The sequence below is a fragment of the Delphinapterus leucas genome, chromosome 6 (assembly GCF_059928025.1).
Source record: "Delphinapterus leucas isolate spDelLeu-1000000601 "Yukka" chromosome 6, BTC_Dleu_Yukka2, whole genome shotgun sequence".
Classification (NCBI taxonomy): Eukaryota; Metazoa; Chordata; class Mammalia; order Artiodactyla; family Monodontidae; genus Delphinapterus; species Delphinapterus leucas.
The window spans coordinates 90,255,527-90,282,367 of record NC_143134.1 but is presented as its reverse complement, the minus strand read 5'-3'; the positions used below and the strand labels follow the sequence as shown (position 1 = coordinate 90,282,367).

Below are 26,841 nucleotides of genomic sequence, written 5' to 3'. Positions count from 1 at the left end.
CCTTCTCTGCTAGTCCAAGTTCCACTCATTCATCTTCCAAGGCACAGTTCAAACACCTCCTCCCCTGTGAAGCCATCCCTAGTTCTCTCTTAAGGGGAAAGGCCCCTCATGCATCTGAATTTCCAGAGTTTTTGTTTTTATATCCTTCGTTGGACTCTAAGTTCCCCGAAGAGAACACAATGGCACACAGTAGGTACCTCAGCAGAACATTTGCTGAAATTAGGTAGCATGATGTCTCACATCCCAAGAAGCAGTTAATCAGGCCAGCTGAAGCAGATGAGACAAAATTTTGGAGTCAATATCTACAAAGTGCTCTCAGGGGAAGTGGGCCGGGAGAGCCACCCACCTATAGCCATACCGTATTTCACTCCAGTGGAGTAGCTTATTGGACTAATCCCAAGAAAGAGCATACACTTCACATATTTGATGAGCCTCCTGAGGAGCCTCGCTGTTGCGCTCCAGGCTGACCTTTCTGTTTCCTTCAACCCCTCACATCTGTGTGCCTTCCAGTTTATAAGTTAGAGTCAGATCATTATTCTCAGTGACTCTTACAAGGGCCAAAGGATGCATGCAAGGCCGGCGTTACTTGTCAGAGATCTGGGGCTCAGGGACCAGTGACTTGTCCGAGGTCACTCCCAGCAAGGGTCAGGGCTATGACTTGACCTAGGCCTCCTAACTCCGGGTGCAGTGAAGTCCAAGATGTGCAAGTTGTCTGAGACTGAAAAGAAACAGGGTTTTTTAATGATTTGTATAGTCTAAAGCACACACAGGTGTTCTGTGAACTGCAGGATCAGTAGCTGACACAAGGCCACTCCGAGGGTTTGATGAAATCTAACCAAGGATACAAAGGGAAGCGAGGCGGGGCCTTTCAAGGCCTAGGCGCACGTGCGCTTGCCATCCACACTATCGCTTCCCAGTGGTCCTCCCGCAGGCTACGCACTAGAGAACGCGTTGGCTGTTTATGGCACGGCAAGGCCACCGTACGGCACCAAAGGTAGGGCTTTCCAGCAAGTGGAACCCGAAAGCCTGAAAACAGGTGTGATGGGTGACCAAACACCTGCCCTGCCGCGCCGAACCACTGCTAGGAGTTGGCCGGCGTCACTCGACCCTCCGCGGGTTTAGAGAGAGGCGGCGCGGTGGCGTCTGCCTCACGTGACCGGGCTCGGCGGCATAGAGCGCGTCACGCTCCGCCCTGAGCTCGGGTCGGTCAAGGTCTGCGCCTGCGCCGGCTCGGTGGCTCGCGGGCTCGCGAGCTCGCCAGCCTGCAGGCGGGCCGCTACCGGGCGTGGAGCCGGGCGCCCGCGGCGATGGGTGAGTACAGGAAGCGGCCGAGAGGAAAGCACGGGGCTCCCCTGGCCTGCGCGTGGAGTGAGTGGAAGCACGAAGGAGGGTCTGAGGAGGCCGCCTGCACGGCCCTCTGGCGCGGCCGTTGAGGACTCACCCCCCCCTCCGCGCGCGCGCGCAGTGCGCCCCCCCCAGTGCACCCCGCCGTTCCCGCGCGCGCCATCCCGAGTGGGACCTGCAGCCGCAGGGCGCAGCTCTTGCGTCCCAGCTCTGCCGCCCGCTGCCGGGCTTCGCTGGGCCGGGAGCGCCGTCCGACTGCCGGAACGAGCCTTTCCGGCGGAGGAGGCAGTGCGTTCATTTGGGCGCGCCCCGGGAAGGAAGGTGCCTCCCGGCGCGCATCGAGAGCGGGGCGGGGAGGGGCCGGGCTTTGCCTGCAGCCCGGGAGAGCGGCGTTGGGACCGCGGAAGGGCGCCTGCCCCCTCGGGGTCTGGGATACCGGGACCCCTGGCTCCGTTGAATGTCCGGGACGGAAGGGGCCTGGTCGACTCCGTCCGTCACCCTCCCCTCCCCCTTACTACTGACAGGGGAAATGGACGCCTGGAGAGCGGTAAGTTCAGCCACACAGCCAGACAATGGTTATTCTGCGACACCATGTTGCTTCGCGTTGTGGGAAACTCGGTGGTACAGTGCTTTTTTTGGAGATGCGGGGGGCATTGTTGTTAATTGAAAATCTCTGTACCAATTATTTAGTGTTAAGCTTATCTAGGTGGAGCGTGTCGATGCCTCAGCAATATTTACCCTTTTTTTTTTTTTTTTTTTTGCTCCTTAGAGCTGTACACGTCTGGTCTTAATCCCCACCTTCTGTTTCTCTACCTGCAAGCTGTGAAACAGAAAACCTTAAATAACTGTGTAGTGCCCTTGCTAGTCTGAGCTTTCTCTGACCTTGTTTCGAAAGGATTCCATAAAATCAAAAGGTGCTAGGATCGGTCAGGTCCGCTAGTGGTTCCAGAGCACAGGTCTGGCGCTTTGGATCTGGAGTCACCTTGAGTGCATCTCGGGGAAAGATCACAAGCTGTTACCTTTAAGAGGAGTGGACTTGTCTGGTCTCTCCTTTGGTAGATTAAAGTAAGCCCAGAGAAATGGATTTTTAAATTGTAAACTTTGCTTTGTATTTATAGTAGCAAGATAGTGTCCTATCTAGGACTAGAACCCAGTTTAATCTTGTCCTGAATGCTGACTCAGACCTGCTGACTTGTGGGAGTTAATATCCTTTGAGAATTACAATTGCTTTCTCCCCAGTTTTTGCACAGAGACCTTTGTGATGGATCACATCTCGGTCTTAACCACGTGGGCTATAAATTACAGTGAGCATTTAGACTTTACACTGTTTTCTTATGCCACAGAAGTTTGACTCTTGGAGTTGCTTGAAAGCTTAATTAACTTTGCTTCCTAATGTTGACATAGGTTGAGTGTTTTAGGTAGCAAAAAAATGTGAAGTTATGGTAGATAAATTTTGCAATAAATTGCAAAGAATTATTATCCATGTTAAAGAATTTAAATATAGAGGAAAGTTTAGCAAAGAAATTTAATCGTGTTCACAGAATAAACATTAAAAATTTTAAAGTCCACTGCTACAGAATACTGTGCACACTAGCCTTTGTTCTCTTGCCAAATTAAGAACCTATTCACACGATCCTGGTGTGTAGGGCAAAATGAGGGAGAAAGCTTTAAATCTGTGAAGTCTGGAAAGGTTTCATTACATTCCTTTTTCCTATGTCCAGGCCTGTTTTTAAAAATCTGAGACCCTAAATGTACACTAATGTTCTTTAAATTTCTTAGAATAGTTCAGTACAGCGGTCAATAAATGACTGGCTAACTTCTGTTAGCCACAGTTTTCTATCTGTTTAATAACAGACCCAAAGAGTCATGACAAAACTAGTTGAAGTAACTTTAATTTGCAAAATTTTGGAAAGTAATGCAAGTGCCATTCCAGTAAAAATTAAAAGTGAACATGGACAAAATTTTGTTGTTCAAGTGTATAAGTAACTTGGTTTGTATTATCAAGGAACATATATTGTTAAACAGCTGGTAGGTAGTGACTTTATAATTTAAAGTATATTGTTATGTGTTTAGTATGTAAAAATGAAACATTTTTACATTCATAAATTGTCACAACGTGTTATGGTATAATAACACATAAATCTGGATATTTCTGTTGATTTTAACATTTAGTCCTGAAACTGAAGAAGAGCAAAGCATTACATAAAGTATTTCTATGCTAAGTTGTTTTTAGATGTTGGTTAATCTTAGATTGGCAAGTAAAGTACTGATAAGAGTTTAAACTCCTGTCTGGCAGCTAAAATGATAAGAAGTAAGGATGTAGAAGACTGATTAATAATTATCAAACTTTGGACCCTGGCAAACTTCTCAAGCATTTATAGAACAATTTTTCTTAAAATGCCATTGATTCCTTTCACTGGTTAACAGCACAAAATGTAACAGACAGAATGTCTGTTTTAAACAAATTAAAAAGCTGTGGGGTTTTTTTTGTTTGTTTTTTCAATTCTCCCTAAGTCAGATTTATGAATACCCACAAAAGCTGTGTGTGAAGGACAGCTATCATACATAAGGAGTTGTATCTGAATTAAGGGAAACAGCTGTTGAAAGGGGAGTTAGCACAATTAGTCAGCAACAGGTTAACAAGTTTAAAAATTGAGTCTTCAAATGCTCCTTGGCACAATGCTAATACTACATGAAGTGCTTCAGGTGTTGAGGAAGTCTGTACAGCTTTTAGGAAAAATGCTTTTCTAGAAAAGCACGTCAGAACAATGGGATCAGCAGGTTAGGGAGGTCCCACCTAGGTATCAGAGCTACAGCTTCTCATATCTGTGCTGGAAAATACCATTTTTCCTGGATGGACTAAAAGTTCAGAACAAAACAGGGACATTTTAAACATTTCTTTCTTTCTTCATTTTAATATCTCAGTTTCTTTCCCCCTCACCCTGTATTTCAGCATGATCCAGCAGAAAGATGGCTGCTTTTAGAAGTGGCTATTTTATTTTTCTTTCTGGGGTGAGACTGTTATGGAGCCTGGATACTTCAGGCTCGTATGCATCCATGACCAGTGTCCTACTGTGGTCAAAAAACTTAGCAATGGACTTGGTGAACTTGGCTGCCTGCTGCTGCTTTGTTCTGCCACTGATGAAGGTCAACCTCAAGGTGTATTTGTCATCAAACCTTTTAAGACTGGAGGCTAGTTGCCAGATATCAGGGTCCATCCCTGCAGGATCTTTCCTGTGGGCCACGAGAAAGATGCTCTTCTCCTGAGCATAAATTAAGGATATGCTGCGATGTACGAAGCCTAAACAGGCTTGGACTCTGGAAAGGGTGCATATCACTCCAGGTCAAGCCACTGTGGTGAAGAAACACAAGATGGTACAGATGGTAAGGTGACTGCCAATTAGACCAAAACGCTCCATGGAATGTATTAAAAAGTAATAGTTAAGGTTTTGCTTAAAGCAAAATATATACCCTTAAACACTCAAATTATGAAACAAAGAATAAATAAAAATAAGAAATTTCCCTTCAGTAAATTAGAAGAAAATAAACCCAGACAAAGCAGGAGAAATGAGATGATAAAGAGGAAAAACAAATTTAAAAACTGAAAAATAGTAAAATTGGTAAATTTAAGAACTGGTTCTGGGCTTCCCTGGTGGCACAGTGGTTGAGGATCTGCCTGCAGATGCAGGGGACGCGGTGGGTTCGTGCCCTGGCCCGGGAGGATCCCACATGCCGCGGAGCGGCTGGGCCCATGAGTCATGGCTGCTGAGCCTGCGCGTCTGGAGCCTGTGCTCCGCAACGGGAGAGGCCACAATAGTGAGAGGCCCGTGTACCCCCCCAAAAAAAAGAACTGGTTCTTTGCTGGGATGATAGGAATGTGAATTAGGTAAACTGACTACCCTGCTCAAGAAAAAAAGGAATATAGGCACACAAGATTAGAAGTGTTTTTTTTAAACAGCAAGTGCTTTATAAGACTATATAAATAAACCAGACTTTTTTTTTTTTTTTTAAAGGAAATCCAGTTATCAAAGTTGACTCCAGAAGAGAGAACCTAACAGACCTAACAATGGAAGAAATTGAGGAAGTTATCAAAAAGCTACCATCCCCCAAAACACCAGTCCCAGATGGTGTTTCAGGTGAATTCTTTTAACTTTCAAGAAAAAGATAATTATAAGATTTAAATTGTTCACCAAGCTTAAAGAAGGAAAAATGGCAGATTTCTTTTACAAAGCCAGTGGAACATTGACACCTGAACTTGACATGAAGATAGTACTGAAATTGGAAACTTGGTATGTTATGAATAGTGATGTGAAAATTTAAAATAAAATGTTAGCAAACTGTATTTAGTGATACATTAAAGGAATATTTCACTGTGGCAAAGTAGGATTCACCTCCGTATTGCAAGGGTGAGAAATACACTAACGTATACACCAAATAAATACATCAGAAAAGAACAATAATAATAGTTTATCCTTGTTGAGCCACCTGCTGTGCTGTAGACTACTTTCCTGGGTGCTTCACATGTATTCATTCAGTTAATTGGCCAGCCTATGAGGTAGGTAACATTCTTATTTTATAAACGAGGAAACTAAGCCACAGAGACATTGAGTAACTTGCTGAAGGTCACACAATAGATTTGTAGTGGAGCCAGAATTTGAACCCAGACAATTAACTGTATCTGTTAAATGTTACACTGGCTCTGTTTCCAGTATCCATATGATCTTCTTAGTAGCTTCCTAAAAGCATCTGACCAAAGTTCAAGATAGATTCCTGACTTAGTGGCAGTGGAAAGTGGTAGAGGTGGTAGTAAAACAGGAATCAATGTATATCCCTCCTGTGTTTGGAAATTCTAAGAGACCCTTATTATCAGTTGACCGTTAGTACTAGAAAAATGGAATCCATTTTTAATGGGAAACACAATTTCCTAGTAAATAACAGGGGGCAGGGACTTCAATTATAATTGCAGATATACTGATTCTTAAAATGAATGCAGAATGAAGTTTTGGGAGTTACAGTGTAATTTGTCAGATGAAATTATATGATAGTACTGGGAAGACATGCTCCACTTCAAGTTTGCAGAACAGTCCTAAAGATGGGCAGGGATAGATGGCAAACAGGGAATATTACTTGAGAGGGAACAAATTTTATATGGGCCAATTGATCAGTGAATATTTTTGTGTCATGATAACTTGTTTCCCTCTGTAAACTTGAAACTGCTAGGACTTGGATTATGAACACTCAGATGACAAGAACTTCCTCCTCAAACCAAAAGCCAGTTAATCCCTGTGGAGTTGTCACAGATGTCAAAGTATAAGGATGTTTACTGTTACCATAATTTAATTATGTTCAGGAGGTATATGCCAATCCAATAAGAAGAAAGAAAGATGCATACTGTAAAGGAGAAGGCAAAATTATTTGTGATATATAGTAGAAACAAGCAAATCCACCAAAAAACTGAGAAATAGGGGACTATGGGCTGCTTCTAACTTTAATACACAGGAATTGGTAGCTTTTTCATATGCAGACAAAAAGCAGAAAATTAATTGGAAGAAAACAACCCTTTCATAATAGGGACTGAAAAGGTAAAATACCTTTCAAGGTCTATATGAAAAAAATTTTAAATGCTAAGGTTTGTGAAAAGAAACAAGTAAACAGGAAGATATCACATCCTTGTAAAGTAAGGTACAATTTTTTTTTAAGGTTCAATTTTGAAAAAGTGACAGTACTTTAAATTTATAAAGTCACTTCTGCTGTAAAATACCAAGATTTTTGGGAGGAATATGACAAAAATACACTAAAGTTTATCAGGAAAAGTGTAAGAGCCCGGAAAACTGATGATTCTGACAAGAGTAAAAGGGAAAGCCCTACTAGTTGATGAAATCTATTCTGATGCTACAGTAGGTTAAAATCAGTTGTACCTAGAGAAGAAATACAAGGCTATTGTGGAACAGAGTGGAGTGCAGCCATAAATGCAGATGCTTGTGAGTATTCAGATGATGCTAACCAGTGAGGAAAAGAAGCCTCATCCGTCAGTTCCTAGGCAATCTCTTACCTTTGCTTCATTCCTTATACTGTAATTCCAGAGAAATTAAAATACAGATGGTAAATGAAACCATAGAAGTTGTAGAAGGAAGCATGGATTACTTGTTTATAATTTTGGAATAATGAAGGACACAAAACCTAGAAGCCAAGATCAATAGATTTCATATCCATATTAGGAACTTCAGCATCACAAAAATGATACAAAGTAGGGAAAGTATATGCCACAACTTGATTAATATAACTAGGATTGATTTTCTTCGTGCACAAAGAAATTTTCCAAATCAACAAGGAAAAAAACAAAGTGCCTACAGAAAAATGGATAATGTGAAATTTTACAGTACTAAAAGAAATTCAAATGGTCAATAAAAATGAAAAATGCTGAATTGTATGTATGTACGTATGTCTGTCTGTCTGTCTGTCTGTCTGTCTGTCTGTGTTGGGTCTTCATTGCCGCGCCTGGGCTTTCTACAGTTGTGAGCGGGCGCCACTCTTCGCTGCGGTGCATGGGCCTCTCACTGCAGTGGCTTCTCTTGTTGCGGAGCACGGTCTCCAGGTGCACGAGCTTCAGCAGTTATGGCTCGCGGGCTCCAGAGTGCAGGCTGAGTAGTTGTGGCGCGCACGGCTTAGTTGCTCCATGGCATGTGGGATCTTCCTGGACCAGGGCTCGAACCCATGTCCCCCACATTTGCAGGCAGATTCTTAACCACTGTACCACCAGGGAAGCCCCAGAAATTACTGTTTAATACCTGGTGCTGGAAATGGTAGGGCAACTGGGACTGGCATACACTTAATGGAAATATAAATCACAGTAAGTTTTCTGGAGGCAATTGGCCGTAGCTATCAAATTAAAATGTATTCCTGGGCGTCCCTGGTGGCGCAGTGGTTAAGAATCCTCCTGCCAATGCAGGGGACACGGGTTCGAGCCCTGTCTGCGAAGTTCCCACATGCCGCGGAGCAGCTAAGCCCGTGGGGCACAACTGCTGAGCCCACGTGCCACAACTAGTGAAGCCTGCGCGCCTAGAGCCCATGCTCCACACAAGAAAAGCCACTGCAGTGAGAAGCCCGCACACCACAACGAAGAGTAGCCCCCGCTTGCCGCAACTAGAGAAAGCCCACGTGCAGCAACGAAGACCCAACGCAGCCAAAAATAAAAAAATTAAATTAAAAAAAAATGTATTACTGTTTGAGCCAGCATCCATTCTAAAGATTTACCCTACAGATAAACTTGTGAGAGTTCACCAGGTATAGGTACAGAGTTGCCCATTGCAGCATTGTTTAAAAGGAAAAAACAAAAACAGTGACCATAAATAGGAGACAGAGTAAATTACATGTAATATATCCATTCAATAGAATACTACGTAACCATTCAAAACAATTGTGATATCTGCTGTTGTTAGCAGGTTTTTAAGCACATTGTTGTACACCTTTTTCACTTAGTAGTGTGTTCTTTTTGTGTGTGTGTGTGTGTGTGTTTTTTGGTTTTTTTTTTTCTGTACGTGGGCCTCTCACTGTTGTGGCCTCTTCCGTTGTGGAGCACAGGCTCTGGACGTGCAGGCTCAGTGGCCATGGCTCACGGGCCTAGCCGTTCTGCAGCATGTGGGATCTTCCCAGGCTGGGGCACGAACCCGTGTCCCCTGCATCGGCAGGTGGACTCTCAACCACTGTGCCACCAGGGAAGCCCTTTTTGTGTATTTTTTAAATGATGGTTAGGTTGGTGGGGATGGGATGGAGTGTGTGACTAGAGTCGGACTTAGTAGTAAGGAGCCTTTGGCAGTAGTCAGGCAGGAGGTGAAGAGGACCTGGGTTGGGACAGTGAGCCTGGAGGAGAGGATGTATGTGTATTTAATTAATTTACAGTTTTATTTTTCTCTTAAAAAATATACATCTTTTTTAGATGTCTTTTTTTAGTTTACTTTATTGAAGCATGGTTGATTTACAGTGTTGTGTTAATTTCTGCTGTACAACATAGTGATTCAGTTATACATACACACATTCTTTTTCATATTCTTTTTCATTATGGTTTATCACAGGATATTGAATATAGTTCCCTGTGCCATAGAGTAGGACCTTGTTGTTTATCCATTCTCTATATAATAATTTGCATCTGCTAATCCTAAACACCCACTCCATCCCTCTTCCAACCCACTTCCCCTTGACAACCATAAGTCTGTTCTCTATGTCTGTGTCTGTTTCTATTTGGTAGATAAGTTCAAGTTCATTTGTATCATATTTTAGATTCCACGTATAAGTGATATCAAATGGTATTTGTCTTTCTCTTTCTGACTTGCTTCACTTAGTATGATCATCTCTAGGGTCATCCACGTTGCTGCAAATAGCATTATTTCATTTTCTTTTTTTTAAATTATTTTTGGCTGCGTTGGGTCTTTGCTGCTGCGCACGGGCTTTCTCTAGCTGCAGTGAGCGGGGGCTACTCTTCGTTGCGGTTTGTGGGCTTCTCATTGCGGTGGCTTCTCTTGTTGCAGAGCATGGGCTCTAGGTGCGTGGGCTTAGTTGCTCCGTGGCATGTGGGATCTTCCTGGACCAGGGCTCAAACCTGTGTCCCCTGCATTGGCAGGCAGATTCTTTTTTTTTTTTTTCTTTTTTAATATGAATTTATTTATTTTATTTTATTTTTGGCTGCGTTGGGTCTTCATTGCTGCATGAGGGCTTTTCTCGTTGCTGCGAGCGGGGGCTACTCTTCGTTGTGCACAGGCTTCTCATTGTGGTGGCTTCTCGTTGGGAGCACGGGCTCTAGGCACGTGGGCTTCAGTAGTTGAGGCACATGGGCTCAGTAGTTGTGGCTCGCAGGCTCAGTAGTTGTGGCACGCGTGCTTAGTTGCTTCGCAGCATGTGGGATCTTCCCGGACCAGGGCTCAAACCCGTGTCTCCTGCATTGGCAGGTGGATTCTTAACCACTGCGCCACCAGGAATGGCAGGCAGATTCTTAATTGCTACGCCACCAGGGAAGTCCTGCTCTATTAAATGTATTTTTAATGTGTAAATTTAATGTGTAACTTTTTCTAAAGTAATATACATTTATTTTGTGAATTTCTGTTTAAATGATTCATTTGTTGTTTTATTGGATCTACGAGCAGCCCAGCTCCAGGGATTCTGGCCTCTTGGTGAAGCATATTGGTGACTTCATAATCTAACTGCTTTAATACCTGCCAAAGTTAGAAATAATTCCTCTCTCTGAGCTGGGCCTTCCTTTGATTATTTAAATTGCAGTGGAACAAATTTTTAGAATGTCAGGGGAAAGTTTTTTACTGTCCCTTTATTCCCCATCATGATAGTGCTAAGCAGCATTTAGAGACAAGTCCCACTCCTCTAGCCTCTGCCAAAGTTGAGGTTAATTCAAATGAACACAGAGTTTTGGTGCCCAGGGGTAGTGTGGCTGCCCTGGTGTTGGGGGTGGACAGTGAAAGGTTGGGGCTCTGGTGCTGTCTAGTTCTACAGGTGTGACCAGGTGACAGTGGGGAGAAGATTCCTGACCCCTTTTATTACCTTCCTTATGGCAGATTTCAGGCCTGCAGTGGTTTCCAGGCATAATTCTTCTCAACTGAGGGTATGTTTATCTTTTCTAATAGAAATGTGATAGCAAGCCAGCTCCAACTACAAACAAAGCAGCATTGGGCTAGAGTGTACAGATGTTACATTTTCTTCTTAATATAGTCTGTCTTCTGGGAAAAGGGCACACAGATCTAGGTGTAACATGCCTAAGGAAAATAATTTGTTTCTATTAGCTTCCCGTGAGAAAGGAAAAAAATAGTACATAGTAGCATCAGGGTCTTGGGATCATCCTGAGGGTCTCTGGTGATGCAGGTCCTAGCCTGCTTTTCCATCATTGTCTGCCACCCGTCCATCTCGCACCCACATCTCGCACCCACATTAAGCTCCAGCCAGACACCCTCCTCAGGAATGTGATGCTGCTGCTCCTTTGACACGGGGCCTACACCTTAGCCTGTGCTGCCTTTGGCTAAAATGTGCCCCACCCTTAGGTACCTCCAGAGTCCTATCCACCTTTCAGAGCCCTGCCCAGAGGTCACAGAGCCCCCTGTCTTTCCCTCCAGACAGCTAATTAATGACCCCTTCCTCTGTGGGGCCTTTATACCTTCTGTGTATTTCTGCGGTTGCATTTACCACACTGTGGTCCAATTGTTTGCATGTCGTATCTCCCGAGGCCAGCGTCCTTTTATCTCTAATCTCTGAACATTACAGGAGTTGAATTAAAATCTCTTAGTATACTGAGGAGGCCAGTGTAAAAGCAGGCAAAGAAGAAGAAATTCCCAACAAAAGTAAATGAAAGTCTTCTTGATAATGTTATCCTGTAAGTCTGAATGAAGCAAATACAAAAAACAGTACAGTGCTCACTGTGTCCCCGGAACAGCAGTGGGACCCGGTGCACGGTGCTCTTCAGCTGACTTCTGCCGCATTGTGCAGGGTGGGTGGCCTTGGCCCATTGTAACTGGAAGCAGCCTCAGAGAGGTACAGCAATTTGCCTTTGTTCACTTGGGAGCATTGTCACATCCTTTCTGTCACTGTTTGCCTTGTCCTGATTAGACCTTAGTTTTGTCAGTCTCCAACTTTTGAAAACAGTAAATTGAGACAAATTCAACTTGAAAAATATAGAAAAGGAAAATACAGCATTATTATGAAATTAGAAAATGTAAACTGCTTATTTTGGCTTTTCTATATGTATATTGATAAAAACAGGATTGTGCCATGTCAATAAAAATGTTCTCCTTTATTTTTTCTTCTGTAACACTTTATTGATCATAAAAAGGACTCACTGCTATCTGAAACTTCATTAATACTATTAAAAGTTCAAAATTAATATACTGAACCTTAAATATAAATACTCCTTTATTTTTAGTACCTATATGACATCCCATCAGGTGGCTACATCTTCACGTATGCAGTGTGTCCCTTACTGTTGCGCATTTAATTTTTACTCCGTATTTCTGTTAAGAGCGTTGTAATTGTCCTATAATTGAGTCTTTGTGTACCTCTCTTGTTAATAATTATTTCCCTAGGCTATATTTCTAGAAGGAAAATTAGAGTCGTGTATGTGTGTTCCATATTTTATGTTACATGTCTGTGGCTCCACATATAAGCTCCTCAAGAACTGATGCTTTCTGATTATGTGCCTCACTCTGCTCTACCTTCACATGATGACATTTCTCTTTAACACCTTTTGTCCTGATGCTTAGCGGTCTACAGCAGCGTGTGTGTATGGGGAGGGGGAAAGAAAGGAACTTGTTTTTTGTTTGTTTTTGTCATAAGTCAAAGAGCTAGATCGCTTTACCTGACTTATTTTGTTCTTATTTATTTATAATTGAAACTGTGGTTAAAAAAAAAAAATCAGGGACTTTCCTGGTGGTGCAGTGGTTGGGAGCCCACCTGCCAATGCAGGGGACACAGGTTCGAGCCCTGGGCTGGGAAGATCCCACATGCCATGGAGCAACTAAGCCCGTGCACCACAACTACTGAGACTGCGCCCTACAGCCTGTGAGGCACAACTACTGATCCCACGCGCCGCAACTACTGAAGCCCGCGTGCCCTAGAGCCCGTGCTCCGCGACAAAAGAAACCACCGCAGTGAGAAGCCCGCGCACCACAACAAAGAGTAGCCCCCGCTCACTACAACTAGGAGAAGTCCGCGTGCAGCAATGAAGACCCAACACAGCCAAAAATATTAATAAATTAAAAAAAAAATTAAAAATCATAAGATTTACCATCTTAACCAATTTTAAGTGTAAGTTCAGTAACATTAAGTATATTTACATTGTTATAAAACAGATCTCCGGAAATTTTTCATCTTGCAGAACTGAAACTATACCCATTAAACAATAACTCTGTTCCCACCTCCCCCAACCCCTGATAATAACCACTATTCATCTCTATGAATTTGACTACTTTAGGTACCTCATATAAGTGGAATTACACTCTATTTGCCATTTTATGACTGGCTTATTTCACTTGTCCTCAAGGTTCATCCATGTTGTAGCATGTGACAGGATTTCCTTCCTTTTTAAGGCCACATAATATTCTGTTCTACGCACGTACCGTGTTTTGTTTATCCATTCGTTCATCAGTGGACACTTGGGGTGCTTTCACCTCTTGGCTATTTGTGAATAGTTCTGCTGTGAACTTGGATGTGCAGATATCTCTTGGAGACCCTACAATAAATTCTTTTGGATATATACCCAGAAGTGGGATTGGTGATGGTATCGTATGGTAGTTCTATTTTTAATTTTTTGAAGAACTGCCATACTGTTTTTCCATAGTGGTTGCACCATTTTACATCCCCACTAACACTTGTTATTTTCTTCTTTTTTTTTTTTTTAATAGTAGCTGTCCTAATGGGTATGAGGTTTTCATTTGCATTTCTCTGATAATAAGTGATGTTGAGCATCTTTTCATATGTCCGTTGGCCATTTGTACATCTTCTTTGGAGAAGTGTCTGTTAAGTCCTTTGCTTGTTTTTAATCAGGTTATAGATGACTGGCAAGGAATGATCTTGCCATTTTAAAAAGCAGATGTATTCTAGGGGTAGGACCTTGCCTTCATTCCACTAAGTGGGCCAAGCCTGTGTATTTAGGCTTCAGATCTTTTTCAGCATGGTCTGGTACGGCCACTCTTTTTGTCCCAGGGCATCCTCCCAAAGTCATTGCCATCTGTGGTATGACAGCAGGAACATGAACTCTGGAGGCAGACTTCATTTCAAGATGCCAGCTCCACCAGTTACTAACTACCTTGGATGAAGATGAGTATTGGTTTTTCCATTTGTAAAACTGGGAAAATAATGTTTACTTTATGGAGTTGTTTTGAGAATTAAATATGTGAAAATTGTGCTTAGTATATACCTGCAGGCCTTCCTTGACCCTGTTCTCCCAGCCTCCACCTCACAGAGTGTATGCTCACTGTCCCTTACCTGTGTTCCCATAGTATATATTTATCATAGAAGGAATTACACTGTGGAGTGATTGTATACCTTGGCAGAGCCTTCTGTTAGATTGCAAGTTCCTTGTCTTTGAATCTCTAGCACTTAGCAGAGGGCCTAGTTTACAGTAGATACTAAGTAAGTGTTAGTGAACAGAATGACTGAATGTATGTCTTGCTCTTCTTTTTCTCATGAGAGGACTTTGTTTCAGAAGGATAATAGCATGTACCATTATGTAGTGTAGGCATTACATATGAACTAGTCCAGTGGTTCTCAAATTTTTGGTTCTCAGGACCGCTTTACACTTAAAAAATTTTTGTGGACCCCAAAGAGCCTTTATTTGTATGGATTAATATTCATGGTCTTAGAAATAAAAACAAAATTTTAAAATATTTAAATTCACTTTAGCAATGATAAACCCATTACATGTTAATATAATCAACACATTTTCATGAAAAATAATTATTTCCCCCCTAAAAAATTAATAAGTATGTTTTACAGTTTTGTAAGTCTGTTTAATGTCTGACTTAAAAGGTTGGTGGAGTCTCATATCTACCTCTGCATTTGTTCTGTTGTGATAAATTGTTTTAGTTGAAGTATGTGCAGAAAATCCAGCCTCACATGGATATGTAGTTGGAAAGGGGAGGACCTCCTGGACTGCTGAAAGGGCCTCAGGGCCCTCCAAAAATACTTGAAGAAACAATGATCTAGTTTAAAAGGGAAAAATGTCATAGAGTCCAGAAATTGGAGGAAGGATTAGGGGAAATTTTCATATGTTTAGCACTGTATATAAAGGTTTACCTATTATCATTTTATTATTTGTAGGTTAAAAAAATCCTTCCCAAAGAAGATCTTAAGCAACACGATGGATTCAGAAGCTCATGAAAAGAGGCCACCAATCCTAACATCTTCAAAGCAAGATATAGCGCCTCATATTGCAAATGTTAGTGAAATGAAGCATTACTTGTGTGGCTGCTGTGCGGCTTTCAACAATATAGCCATCACATTTCCCATTCAGAAGGTCCTCTTTCGGCAACAGCTGTATGGAATCAAAACCCGGGATGCAGTACTTCAGTTGAGGAGGGATGGGTTTCGAAACTTGTATCGCGGAATCCTTCCCCCTTTAATGCAGAAGACGACTACACTGGCACTTATGTTTGGTCTGTATGAGGATTTATCTTGCCTTCTCCGTAAGCATATCAGTACCCCAGAGTTTGCAACCCGTAGCCTGGCCGCAGTACTTGCAGGAACGACAGAAGCAATTTTCACTCCATTGGAAAGAGTTCAAACATTGCTTCAAGACCACAAGCATCATGACAAATTTACAAACACTTACCAGGCTTTCAAAGCACTGAAATGCCATGGAATTAGAGAGTATTATCGAGGCTTGGTGCCTGTTCTTTTCCGTAACGGATTCAGCAATGTCCTTTTTTTTGGCCTTCGAGGTCCCATCAAGGAGTACCTGCCTACAGCAACAACCCACAGTGCTCATTTGGTCAATGATTTTATCTGCGGGGGCCTGTTGGGTGCCATGTTGGGGATCTTGTTTTTTCCAGTTAATGTTGTAAAAACTCGCATGCAATCTCAGATTGGTGGGGAATTTCAGTCTTTCCCTAAGGTTTTCCAAAAAATCTGGCTAGAACGGGACAGGAAACTGACAAATCTTTTCAGGGGTGCCCATCTGAATTACCATCGATCCCTCATCTCTTGGGGCATAATTAATGCGACTTATGAGTTCTTGTTAAAGATTATATGAAAGAAATCAGTTAAGTGCCATTAATCAACTGAATAGACCTAAGAAGAATGCAGTTTGGCCTTGTTTCTAATTGGCCAAATACAAGTTGGTGTCATAAGTCCAGGGCACAGTGAATTACGGGCAAAACTGTTTTTCTTAAGCACCAACAAATCCAGAATAAAAGGTTTCAGTAGGAAAATTTAAGGTTTTGGGGGGGACGGTGTTAGTACTTTTTTTAATCATTATCTGAGAACTTTAGGCTAATTGCCTGGTTAATAGCTGTCTATCTGATGGCTTTTGACAAGGAAACTAACAGCCAAGATATATGATACTTTTTTCCACAAGTCTTCTGTATTGAAGCATAAGTGGCCATGACCAGCCAGAGGAAAGGCTCTTAGGGTCCCATGATTTCTCAGGCTTGCTTCTATTACTCCATTTCTTCTCTGCTTTTAGGAGGAGTTACAAAGGGTAGTTTTTGTTAACTTAAAACATATACATGGTAGGAAAAAGGAGCAGAAGAGAGAAGAAAAACAGCTTATTATGTGTAGGTTTTTCATGATAAATTGTTTGTATTCGTTTTGAAACTAAGCACCTGTTGGGATGGTCATTATCCAGATTATTTCTCTTTAGATGTGGTAGACTAAAGCAACTAATGACATCTCCCATTTTGCTTTCTAGGGTAGAAAGTTTTCTCTGTATTTCTCAATATGACCTTAAAGCTTCCCAAAATATTTTTATATTAATTTCACTATTTCGTTGCCAAAAAACGTGGAGACTTAAATTTTGTTAAAGGTGTTTCATCCCATTAAGAAGGTTCATATTACAGGTATCCCCCACTTCTCCAGAGCTTCCTTTATGCCACTTCGCTTTTACAAAAGACCTACATTAGTACCTGTTTTCGCTAACCAAAAGAAATACGGAGATGATTTTTGCTTTTACAAGAAAAGGTGATTGCTTCCTCATTCTATGCCATTTCGGCTTACAAAAAGTTCCGCAGGAATGCGGGGGAAACCTGTAATTGCATTACAGATCCAATTCTGTTTAGCTCAGCTTCTTTGAATTGTTGCCAACTTAGTGAAGAGCTTTGGAGTTTTGGTAGTTTTTCCTTTGAGTAGTAGTTTGTCATAGTCAAGTATCCTGTTCTCTTGAAACTCCCTTTAAAAAAACAACAAAATGCTTCCATAAAATTTTATTTTGGAAGTCTATTAATAGGACCTCAGATTTTTTTTCTGGTTTCTAAGTGTTCTGGGGAAGGGGAAAAAAACTCAGTACTTTTTCCCAGATAAATAAGGCAAAGTGACTCATAAACCAGTTGAATAACTAATAAAACATACAAGACATCCTAGAAAAGTGGTTTATCGATCTTTTAAAAATCCACATCTTTAAGTATTATGTAGTTAAGATTACCTTCCAGCATCTGACACGGAGCAGAGCACATGGGTTTTATTACCAGTCTTTCATCATTCTGGGTAATTGCATGTTACTCTGTGCACATGCTGACCAAAATGAAGTCAGGGTCCCAATTGCTAGTTTACTCAGTTTCTGGACAGATAGTCCAAAAAAGATGTTTACCTCTCAATGCAGGGTGGCTGGTCAAATGACAGGAACATCTTCCTTCCAGCTGTGAAGGATTAGGAGGCATTGTCACGCATTTGCCAGGCAGTAATGAAGCTCACTAGCTTTACAAAGGCTCTGTCTGACAGCGTTGTGCTGGTGCAGATGTAAGGATTTGAGAAAACAAGAATTTGACGCCAAATAAATGAGAGTAGCATCCTTTGGCCTATGGAATAGAGTCAGGATTTCAAGTGGGTTGAGTTTCAGGAATGAGTGGCAAAGGCACTGGTGCCTGACCCCCTTGCTCACGTGTGTGTCCAGCACTACTGGGCATATCTGAGTGCTCAGCATGTGGCCGGTGAGTTAGCCTGGGGTCACACCCTGACCCTGGGAGTAGACTCCACTGGCCTTCAGTTCCACGGGGCTTCCTTTTGCCTATACACTCCATGTAGGTGATAGAAATCTAAATTCTAAAGCACTTTTGTGAAATACAAGTGAAGTGAGAATTTGAAGGAGGATGCTTCCTCTTCTGCTATCTCAAACATGTAGCATTTAAAAACAAATATTTTTTAATGGTTTTAACTCATTGTATTTTTTGATTTCTTTGACACTTTTTACAGCTTTTGAAGACCAAACTGCAAATACGTTACCAGGGTTGGTTTTATGTTGTCCTATATTTTCTTAAATTTGACAAAAAAACTCAGCAGAATTTGTGGTAGCCAACAGCTTTGTCTGAAATTTAAAAGAAGTCAAAATGTGTTATTAGTAAGGAAGAGATTCTAACTATTGTTTTTGCCTTCAGTGTGAACTAGTATGGTAATAATTTGGAAAAGGCAAACATGAGTGAATAACTTTTATCTGCACAGCTTTAAAAGTGGCCTTTCTGTGGCACAGACAGCTCATGAGCGCAGGGCACTCCTGGTCTTGCCTCCTATACTTCATTCTGATGCCACCAGAAATATGGATTCTATACTTAACACCCTTAGAGTGGTATGAGCCCTCAGGACTGTACTACAGAGTAAACACAACCTCTGTATGGTGGCAAATGTATGTGTCTTTGTTTTATTTGTGGTTGGAGACAAAGTTGATGCTTTAGTCTCAATAGTCAATATTCATTGTACTTTATGGTTGGTTATATAATCACCTGCTCTATATTACGAACTGTGCAATGAGACAGAATTGTGCATATATAATCATCTTTGGAGACCTGAAATTCCTTGGCTTGATTACAGTGGTGATACTCAGTTATAGGGCTGTACAAACCTTAATAAGAGGATAACGGGTGGTACTGGAGGGCTTCACAGTAAGCCGATCATGTTGACCAACACTGTTCAGTGTAGATGAAGTACTGTCGTGTGAGGGGCATGCAGTCAAGATGGAAGCGAGGTGGGAGATCACATTTAAAGAAAGGATAAGCACTCAGACTTGGTTTCTTTTAAAATAGTCTGTTTTCTCACGTGCTTATAAATGTGTATCAAAGACTTGAATAGGCATTCTCCTTAAATCTGAGGATTTTTAGTTTTTAATGCTGTCTTTTTGCCTAATAGTGAATATTTGCTTGCCTAAATGGCTCCTAAATTGTGGAGGAGTCTACATGTTTCGTTTTTTAAAGTTTCATTATTAAAAGTGGTTGGTTTTGTTTGATATTTTGAGTTTTGTGACTATATGAGTTTAAATGAAATCTGTTAAATGTTTCGGAGTTAACGTGTTTCTTTTGGTATTTCTGATTGGAATAAATTTTTTTTTAAGTCCATTTTTCTGTTCTCTTGTGGCTGGGTTAGGGTTAGTAGCACTGTCCTTTTTGTGGTAGATTAGTCTGTTAGTCTTTTTGTTGGTAAAACATTCAGCACACTACTTTGACTCTTAGTGACTTCACCTGATAACTTTGTAGGTAGAACAGTTCTTCATTTATCCATTTTGTTGGGTCAAGAGGAGTTCCAGATAAGTTAATTTTCTAGATAGGTTAACTACAAAGCATTTTGTTTTTTAAAGGTTGTTCTCAAATGAAATAAACTTTTCCCTACTGAGTATAAACTGTTTTGGTGAATTCAGTATATCAGTACTTCCTGTTGTAATTATGTACCTTCAGGTCATGCTTACCCCCAAGCTAAATGATCTGGACATTTGTGCTTTTTGAGTTTTTTATATCTGCTTTTGATTTCATACTGCTTGTTAGACTGAAATCATACTAGCTACACTCTTGGTTTACACATTACATTTGTAAGGTGCTTCCTGACTCTAGGGATAGTTGAGGTTGCCTGATGAGGTCCACCAAGTAAGGGAGCAGTTGCCATATAATGCTTCTAAAACACTCCTGTTTTAGAAATTTTTTTAGAAATTCAGTATAAAAGTGAATATCCTGAACTCTAGAATTCATGAAACGGGTTTGACACATCATCTGATGAAATGTCCTTGTGACCCATTGGCGGAGTGAGGGGAGTAGAGAGCATTTCTCTTGGTGTGACGGGGAGGGGCTGGAGGGAGGCCTGCAGTAGCTGCAGTGCCTCCCAAGTCTCCAAAGGCTGGTCCCAGCTTAATCCCTTCAGCATCTAGTTTCCAGTAGGGAACTTTTTCTCCAGATGAGTATATGTGATTTTGAAGTAGAAATTGAGGATAAAATAGGATTTATAAAAATTCTCATCTGCCTTCAATCCATTCTTCATATTCCTATCATTTTTCTAGATGAAATGATCCAGGCCCTGTCTCCCTTGTTGTCATCTCCAGCTAAAACTGCCCTGCCCAACCACTGCCATGGGGACTTCTGTACTCTCTAGCCTCCCAGCCTTACCCATGTGGAGTCCCACTGCACTGAACCCTGCTCTCTCCCCTGGTTCACGCAGTAACTCTTACTGAGGCCTTCAGATCTCAGCTCAAACGTCACTCCCTCGGGGAAGCCAGCCCTCACTTTAAGGACCAAGGCAGGTTCCCCGCTTACATATTCTTGTGCTGCCACATTCCTGTGCTGTTTTCATAGCACTTACCTGTTTTAATTATATTGTCATTATTTGATGCCTTTGGCCCTTTTGAATGTCAGCTCCATAAGGCCTGGACTCTGCTCTAGTTTCCACAGTTTCAAGTTCCTGGCACAGTGCCTGACACCTTGTAGATGTCTGACAAATGTTTCTTTAAGAATCAAAAGAGTGAAGGGGGCTTCCCTGGTGGCACAGTGGTTGAGAGTCCGCCTGCCGATGCGGGGGACATGGGTTTGTGCCCAGTCCAGGAGGATCCCACATGCCGCGGAGCGGCTGGGCCCGTGAGCCATGGCCGCTGAGCCTGCGCGTCCGGAGCCCGTGCTCCGCAACGGGAGAGGCCACCGCGGTGAGAGGCCCGCGTACCGCAAAAAAAAAAAAAAAAAGAGACACGCGAGTGTTTAGGATCACAGCATTCTGGAATATCCTGTCTGACTTTAGTTCCTTGATGGGTCATGGAAGTTGTTTCAGAAACAAATTTTTTTTTTTTTTTTTTTTGCGGTACGCAGGCCTCTCACTGCTGTGGCCCCTCCCGTTGCGGAGCACAGGCTCAGGCTCAGGCTCAGGCTCAGCGGCCAAGGCTCACGGGCCCAGCCGCTCCGCGGCACGTGGGATCTTCCCAGACCGGGGCATGAACCCGTGTCCCCTGCATCGGCAGGCGGACTCCCAACCACTGCGCCACCAGGGAAGCCCCAGAAACAAATTTTAACACTGCTTGGGCTGCCATAATGAAATACCATAGACTAAATATTTAGGCTTAAACAACAAGACATTTCTTGGTTCCAGACGCTGGGAAGTCCAAGATCAAGGTGCTGGCAGATTTGGTTCCTTGTGAGAAACCTCTTCTTGGTGTACAGGCTTCTGTGTCTTCAAGTGGCAGAGAGAGAACCTCTTGACCTCATCTAAACCTAATCACCTCCAGATACCATCACACTGCGGGTCAGGGCTGCAACCTGCAAGCTTGGGGTCGTGGGGGACACAAGCATTCAGCCCATAACATACATGAGCTAAATGATGAGGCTCTTCTTTGCTCTCCTCCTTCATGTGTAACACTTGGCTATCTTTTTTAAAAAAATTTTTATTTTATATTGGAGTAGAGTTGATTTACAATGTTGTGTTAGTTTCAGGTGTACAGCAAAGTGATTCAGTTATACATTCACCTATCCTTTACTCAGAAACATCCAGCCAATCTGAGACAAGTCTCTGTACTAGTCAGGACTCCAATATACAGGCTCCATTTTTCTTATTCTTGCACTGTTTGTGAATTGTGGATCTCAGCTGAGTGAAGCTGACCAAGAAGGACAAGAAGAAAGTATTCCTTAAAATAATTAGTGTCATTGATGCTTTGTTACTGTAGAAGTGCCATGAAGGCAGTGGCTTGTTTTGTTTAGAGCAGACCACCTCAGTAGTTGTTTTACCTTTCACCATCATCATTCAGTTCAGGAACCAGTCATTAGTCAGCAGTGGCTTGCTCCTGACAGAGTACACCGAAAAGAGGGAATGCATTTAGTTACATTGAGATGCTATATACCTTTTTGTTTCAGATGATAATAGGGAAAAGAAACTAATTTCTTTCAAGGGTCATCATATCTATAGTAATACGAGGCACATGGTATATAGCTTTCTCCTCTCCCGTTGGTAAAAAGGAAGCCTCCAAACTTTCCTTACCCCTCTCATACTTTGCTGAAAAAGAGTGATTAAACAAATTTCGAGGTTTTCTTGGGCTCCCCACTTCTCACTCCCCACTGAAAAAGAGCCAACGAGTTTTCAAGACAGATAATAGGGAAACGTGGGTATGTAAGGGATCCAGGTACTTTTCATTTGTAATTTGTGTATAAAATATGAAGGTAACAAGTGAAAAGCAGTTAGGAGGTGAGGGCCTAAACTTGGAGATATAATGGGTGCGATAAGCCTTGAGAAAGCTAAGGCAAAGTCCAAGAAGATTTAAAGCTTTGCTGTTGCTGTTTGGAGCCCTTCAAAACTGCTGCCACTTGTGGTCCAGGAACAGAAAAGCATGGTGTTTTTATGTTTGGAAGCAATGCTAAATACATTTGAATGTATATCAACTCAAACTAGAGAAGAAAACATCCCTAATTTCAATTTGTACCTTTTATAGTTTATTTTGTTTAGCAGATTTGCCTTACATCTGCTCAGTACTGTAAAGCTGCCCTTTTAAGGACAGATCATTTCGAGTTACAAGATTCTAGACTTGTGGACTATACAGAGCTGGCTGCCTGTGACAAGTTCCTAGGTAAAACCTCAAATTTCCCTTGATTCCCTACTGGCTCCCAGGCTGGATTAGGTCTCCTGTGGCACGTGATGACTGTCTCAACCCCAGGCCTCTGGCCAAGATGTTTGTGCTGTATCCCTCAAGACAGTGTGAATGCCTTGAGGGCAGGGGCTGTCTTTCTGATCTTTGTATCCACGGACTAGAGGTTCTCATAATACCTATTCAATGAATGAATCATACTCTGATCCCAGGTGTTATCTTTATCACTATTATTCTCCCTGTTTCAGAGACACTGAATTTTTTAGGAATTTGTCTTTTAAAAATCATCACGGAGAATACATAATGTCTGATTCCATTTATGTAAAGTTCTAAAAGAGGCAAATCTGTTGGGGAAAAAACCAGTGGTTAACTCTGGGAAGGGGCGTGAAGGAACTTTCTGCATCTGGGGTAACGGTAGTGATCTATATCTTGATAGGGGTTTGGGTTACACAGGTGTATACATTGGCCTAAACTTAATTAGCAAACATACTGTTAATATTTGTGCACTTCACTGTATGGAAATTTTACACCAGAAAAATATTGAACTTTAGTTAATGATATGTATTGCTGAGGAGTTTTAAAAGGATGGGTACAGATATCTGCAATTTATTCATCAAAATACATCAAAAATTAAGATGGATTGATGGATGGGTAGAATATTGGGTAACTGATAAAACAAGCTTAGTAAAGTGTTGACAGTAGAATCTTGTAAAATTCTTTCATCTTTGCTGTATGTTTGAACATCTCATAATAAAATGTTAAGAAAAATCATTAGGGTGTTTATCACAATATTTGATGTCACAATATATTGAGGGACTCAGTTCAGTTCTTTTAGTATGCTAATTATTCTAGACTGCCATGAAGTCATAGGATACTACAGAAATACCTGCTAGAGAGGAATACAGGCCTATGGCATATTACTAACTTATCCTTCCCACTAGTCCTAATGACGTGGTGGCCACCTCCTCTCTCTCCTCAAGCCCAGGATACACACCAGATTGTGACAGGGCTGGTGAGTAACATGGTGGCTGATGAACTGAAGTTTTTCTTAAGTCGGCCCTAAAAGTGAGTGGTCTACTCACCCCTGAAGTGACCAGGGTAGGGATCATGATTTTCCCGCCAATACTCTGCAACTTTCAACAAAGGCCGGGAAGTCCTCCTTTTATACATACATTTATTACGTACACACACAAAACCTCTTCAGTAATAACTGCCTAAGAATAAATACAATGTATTCAGAACAGATCTGATACTTTGTATTTAACTTTTGTAAAGTAATCCTTTTACAATGAAATTTTTGGATCCTTCATTTTACCCAGACAAAAACTAATCTTTTATAGTGATGGGCTTTTGCAAGTTAATGTAAGCACAGCAGCTTCGTGTACCCATAATTTAAATAGCTCTCAAAGGAGACAGCTGTTTCCCCCAAAAAAGGGTTTAAAAGCTGTTGTGAGTTGTCTGTGCTCTGCTTAGAGCTTCCGTTGTTCCTGTTTTGAATTTGTCCGCAGCAGTTGGAAGCTGTTTGGAGCTCACAGTGTGTTCTGTAGCGGCTCCTCTTGTGGAGTTAGAAGATAAGGCACACGGCACCAGGTCTGTTCCTGAGAAGATAAGATGATCTTAGTGTAATTAACTGCTCAGTAATTTAAATACCATTTAAAAATAAGGAAGTCTTAGCTTTCGCTGAAGGAGGATGGTGTAACTGATGGGATGCATGGTTGACCATCTCTCAAGCTCCAAAGTTAATATGTTCTCCAAACAGGCTTTCTTTATCTTCACAGAGATCCATGGAACTGTCATCCATGAAGAATCTAAACCCTAACTGCATTTTCTAAATCCCTAGTTCTCAAACTGTGGTCCCCAGACCTACAGCATCAACTGGGAACTGGTTAGAAATGCAGAATGGGGCCTCCCACCCCAGACCTGTGAAATAAGCAGCTCTGGATGTCAACCTAGCAATCTGTTTTAACAAGCCCTCCTGGTGATGCTAATGCCTGCACCACTTTTCATGTGTTCTCTGCCAGAAGGGAAGGGCCTAGAAGGAAATCTCAGTGGACCTGTATTTGTGTTGTTTTAACCATTAAGTTTGTGGTAATTTGTTACATCAGTAATAGGAAACCGATGTAAATATAAATCGTTAAAATCACTGCCTTTTAAATAAAAAAAACTATTTTTAAATAGTCCAAAATATGTCAGTCATATTTCAGGAATAACTGAAATAGTGATCATTAGTGCTATGGTTAGTTAAGTTAGCTAAAGAACGATTAATTTCTCAAAAAATTAATTTCTCAAAAATCTGAAAGGGATTCACTCTATTTTTCTTTTCAGTGACTTCCCAAAAAAGCATCCCAAGTAGGATTGTCATTTTTCTAGTAAATTTAAAATAGTATGGCAAAATGAACCATCAATCATAGTTAAATAACACAAGAAAATGTCATTCTAGGGAACAGTGTGAAAAGTAGCATGTTCTAAATTTATATGAGATCCAGTCACTGTATACAGCTTAACAAAAATTTATCAACTATGCTTCCTACTGGTATGAATAATTTTCACTGAATAATTTATAAAACTCTACACACGATTCATATCAAATAAACTTGTAAATGGCCGGAACATTAGTGAACAGATGTGAATGGTTCAGATCTTAGTAAATGTGTTTTCAGTGCAAAATGCCATTTCTATGTTTTAGAACAGTAGGCTTCAAAAAATGAAGTGTGCATATGCCAGTGGAAGGACAAGGTGAACCCTGGAAGTGCAAGAGGTAATGTAGAACTTTGATTTTTTAAACATCTTATCCTTTTAAAATTTCCTTTTTCCCTGTACATGTTTTATAATATACATAATAGATCAGTATAACAATATATGTAATTTATAAATGATCAAAATTTGGATTGTATTCTCTAATTTTTTCTGTTAAGAGTTAACATGATCAAAAAAGTTTAGAATATCACTAACAAGAACCACCAAGCCACTGCCTCTGTCACAGCCTTATGCTTGATTCTGGTCTAAAAGTGAACAAAATGTAAACAAAAATTTTCAAACTAATGCTAAATGCAAGTTTTTCGTTGTTGTTGTTTTTTCCAGAGGTGGGGTCTCTGACCAGATTAGGGTGTGAACAGAACTTGCACTCCCTTAATCTAGCTCCAGGTGGTCTCCTAATCTTTTTTAAACTTTTTATTTAATTTATTTAATTTTGCCTGCTTTGGTTCTGTGTTGCTGTGTGCGGCTTTCTCTAGTTGTGGCGAGCGAGGGCTACTCTTCGTTGCGGTGCGCAGGCTTCTCGTTGCAGTGGCTTCTCTTGTTGCGGATCATGGGCTCTAGGCGTGCGGGCTTCAGTAGTTGTGGCGCGTGGGCTCAGTAGTTGTGGCTTGAGGGCTCTAGAGCGCAGGCTCAGTAGTTGTGGCGCACAGGCTTAGTTGCTCCGCGGCATGTGGGACCGTCCCAGACGGGGGCTTGAACCCGTGTCCCCTGCATTGGCAGGCAGATTCCTAACCACTGCAATGCAAGTTTGCCATCAACCTTTTAAATAGGTTAACCACACACAAAAAGTGTGGCAAATGTTTCAAAGTAGCATTTATTTTTTAAAAGCACGTTATGAGGTAGACTTAAACTAAAATATTCAGTGCATATATTAATAAAAGGTTTATTAAAACCTTAAAATTTTATGTAGATATGTATGTAGATAAATTCACCTACAATTCTACCATGCATTTGAAAAACAACTCAATTGAAAAGGTAAAAACGTCACATTTTTAGAAAGCTTTTCTAATTCTGAAATAAAGAACATTCGATCTGTTCAAAAACTTTGTGGGAGGGAGGTAGTTGTTTCAGTTTTAGATTTCAGAAGTTATTTTACTAAATCATTCACCTTATAGCTAGTTTTCAATGAATGTGAATATCTTTACTAGAAGGTAGGTAAAAGGTACTATAATGCAATTAAGAATTTCAAGATGGCTTCAGCAGAGCATTAAACCAAGCATGGGGCTTTT

The 26,841-nt window shown here is 41.4% G+C and overlaps 1 protein-coding gene across 3 annotated transcripts; it reads left to right on the top strand.

Moving 5' to 3' along the window:
* Positions 1–1,192: 1,192 nt before the first annotated feature.
* SLC25A51 (solute carrier family 25 member 51) lies at positions 1,193–19,370 on the top strand. Of its 3 annotated transcripts, none has more exons than XM_022600166.2 (3): positions 1,193–1,311; positions 5,358–5,480; positions 15,154–19,370. In XM_022600166.2, exon 3 carries the CDS (start codon positions 15,194–15,196, stop codon positions 16,082–16,084), a length of 891 nt encoding a protein of 296 aa, XP_022455874.1. In that variant the 5' UTR covers positions 1,193–1,311; positions 5,358–5,480; positions 15,154–15,193; the 3' UTR covers positions 16,085–19,370. The 3 variants fall into 3 exon arrangements, with proteins under 3 accessions (XP_022455874.1, XP_022455875.1, XP_022455872.1); XM_022600167.3 differs by lacking the exon at positions 1,193–1,311 and adding an exon at positions 1,673–1,891; XM_022600164.2 differs by lacking the exons at positions 1,193–1,311; positions 5,358–5,480 and adding an exon at positions 5,487–5,633.
* The last annotated feature ends 7,471 nt before the right edge of the window (positions 19,371–26,841 follow it).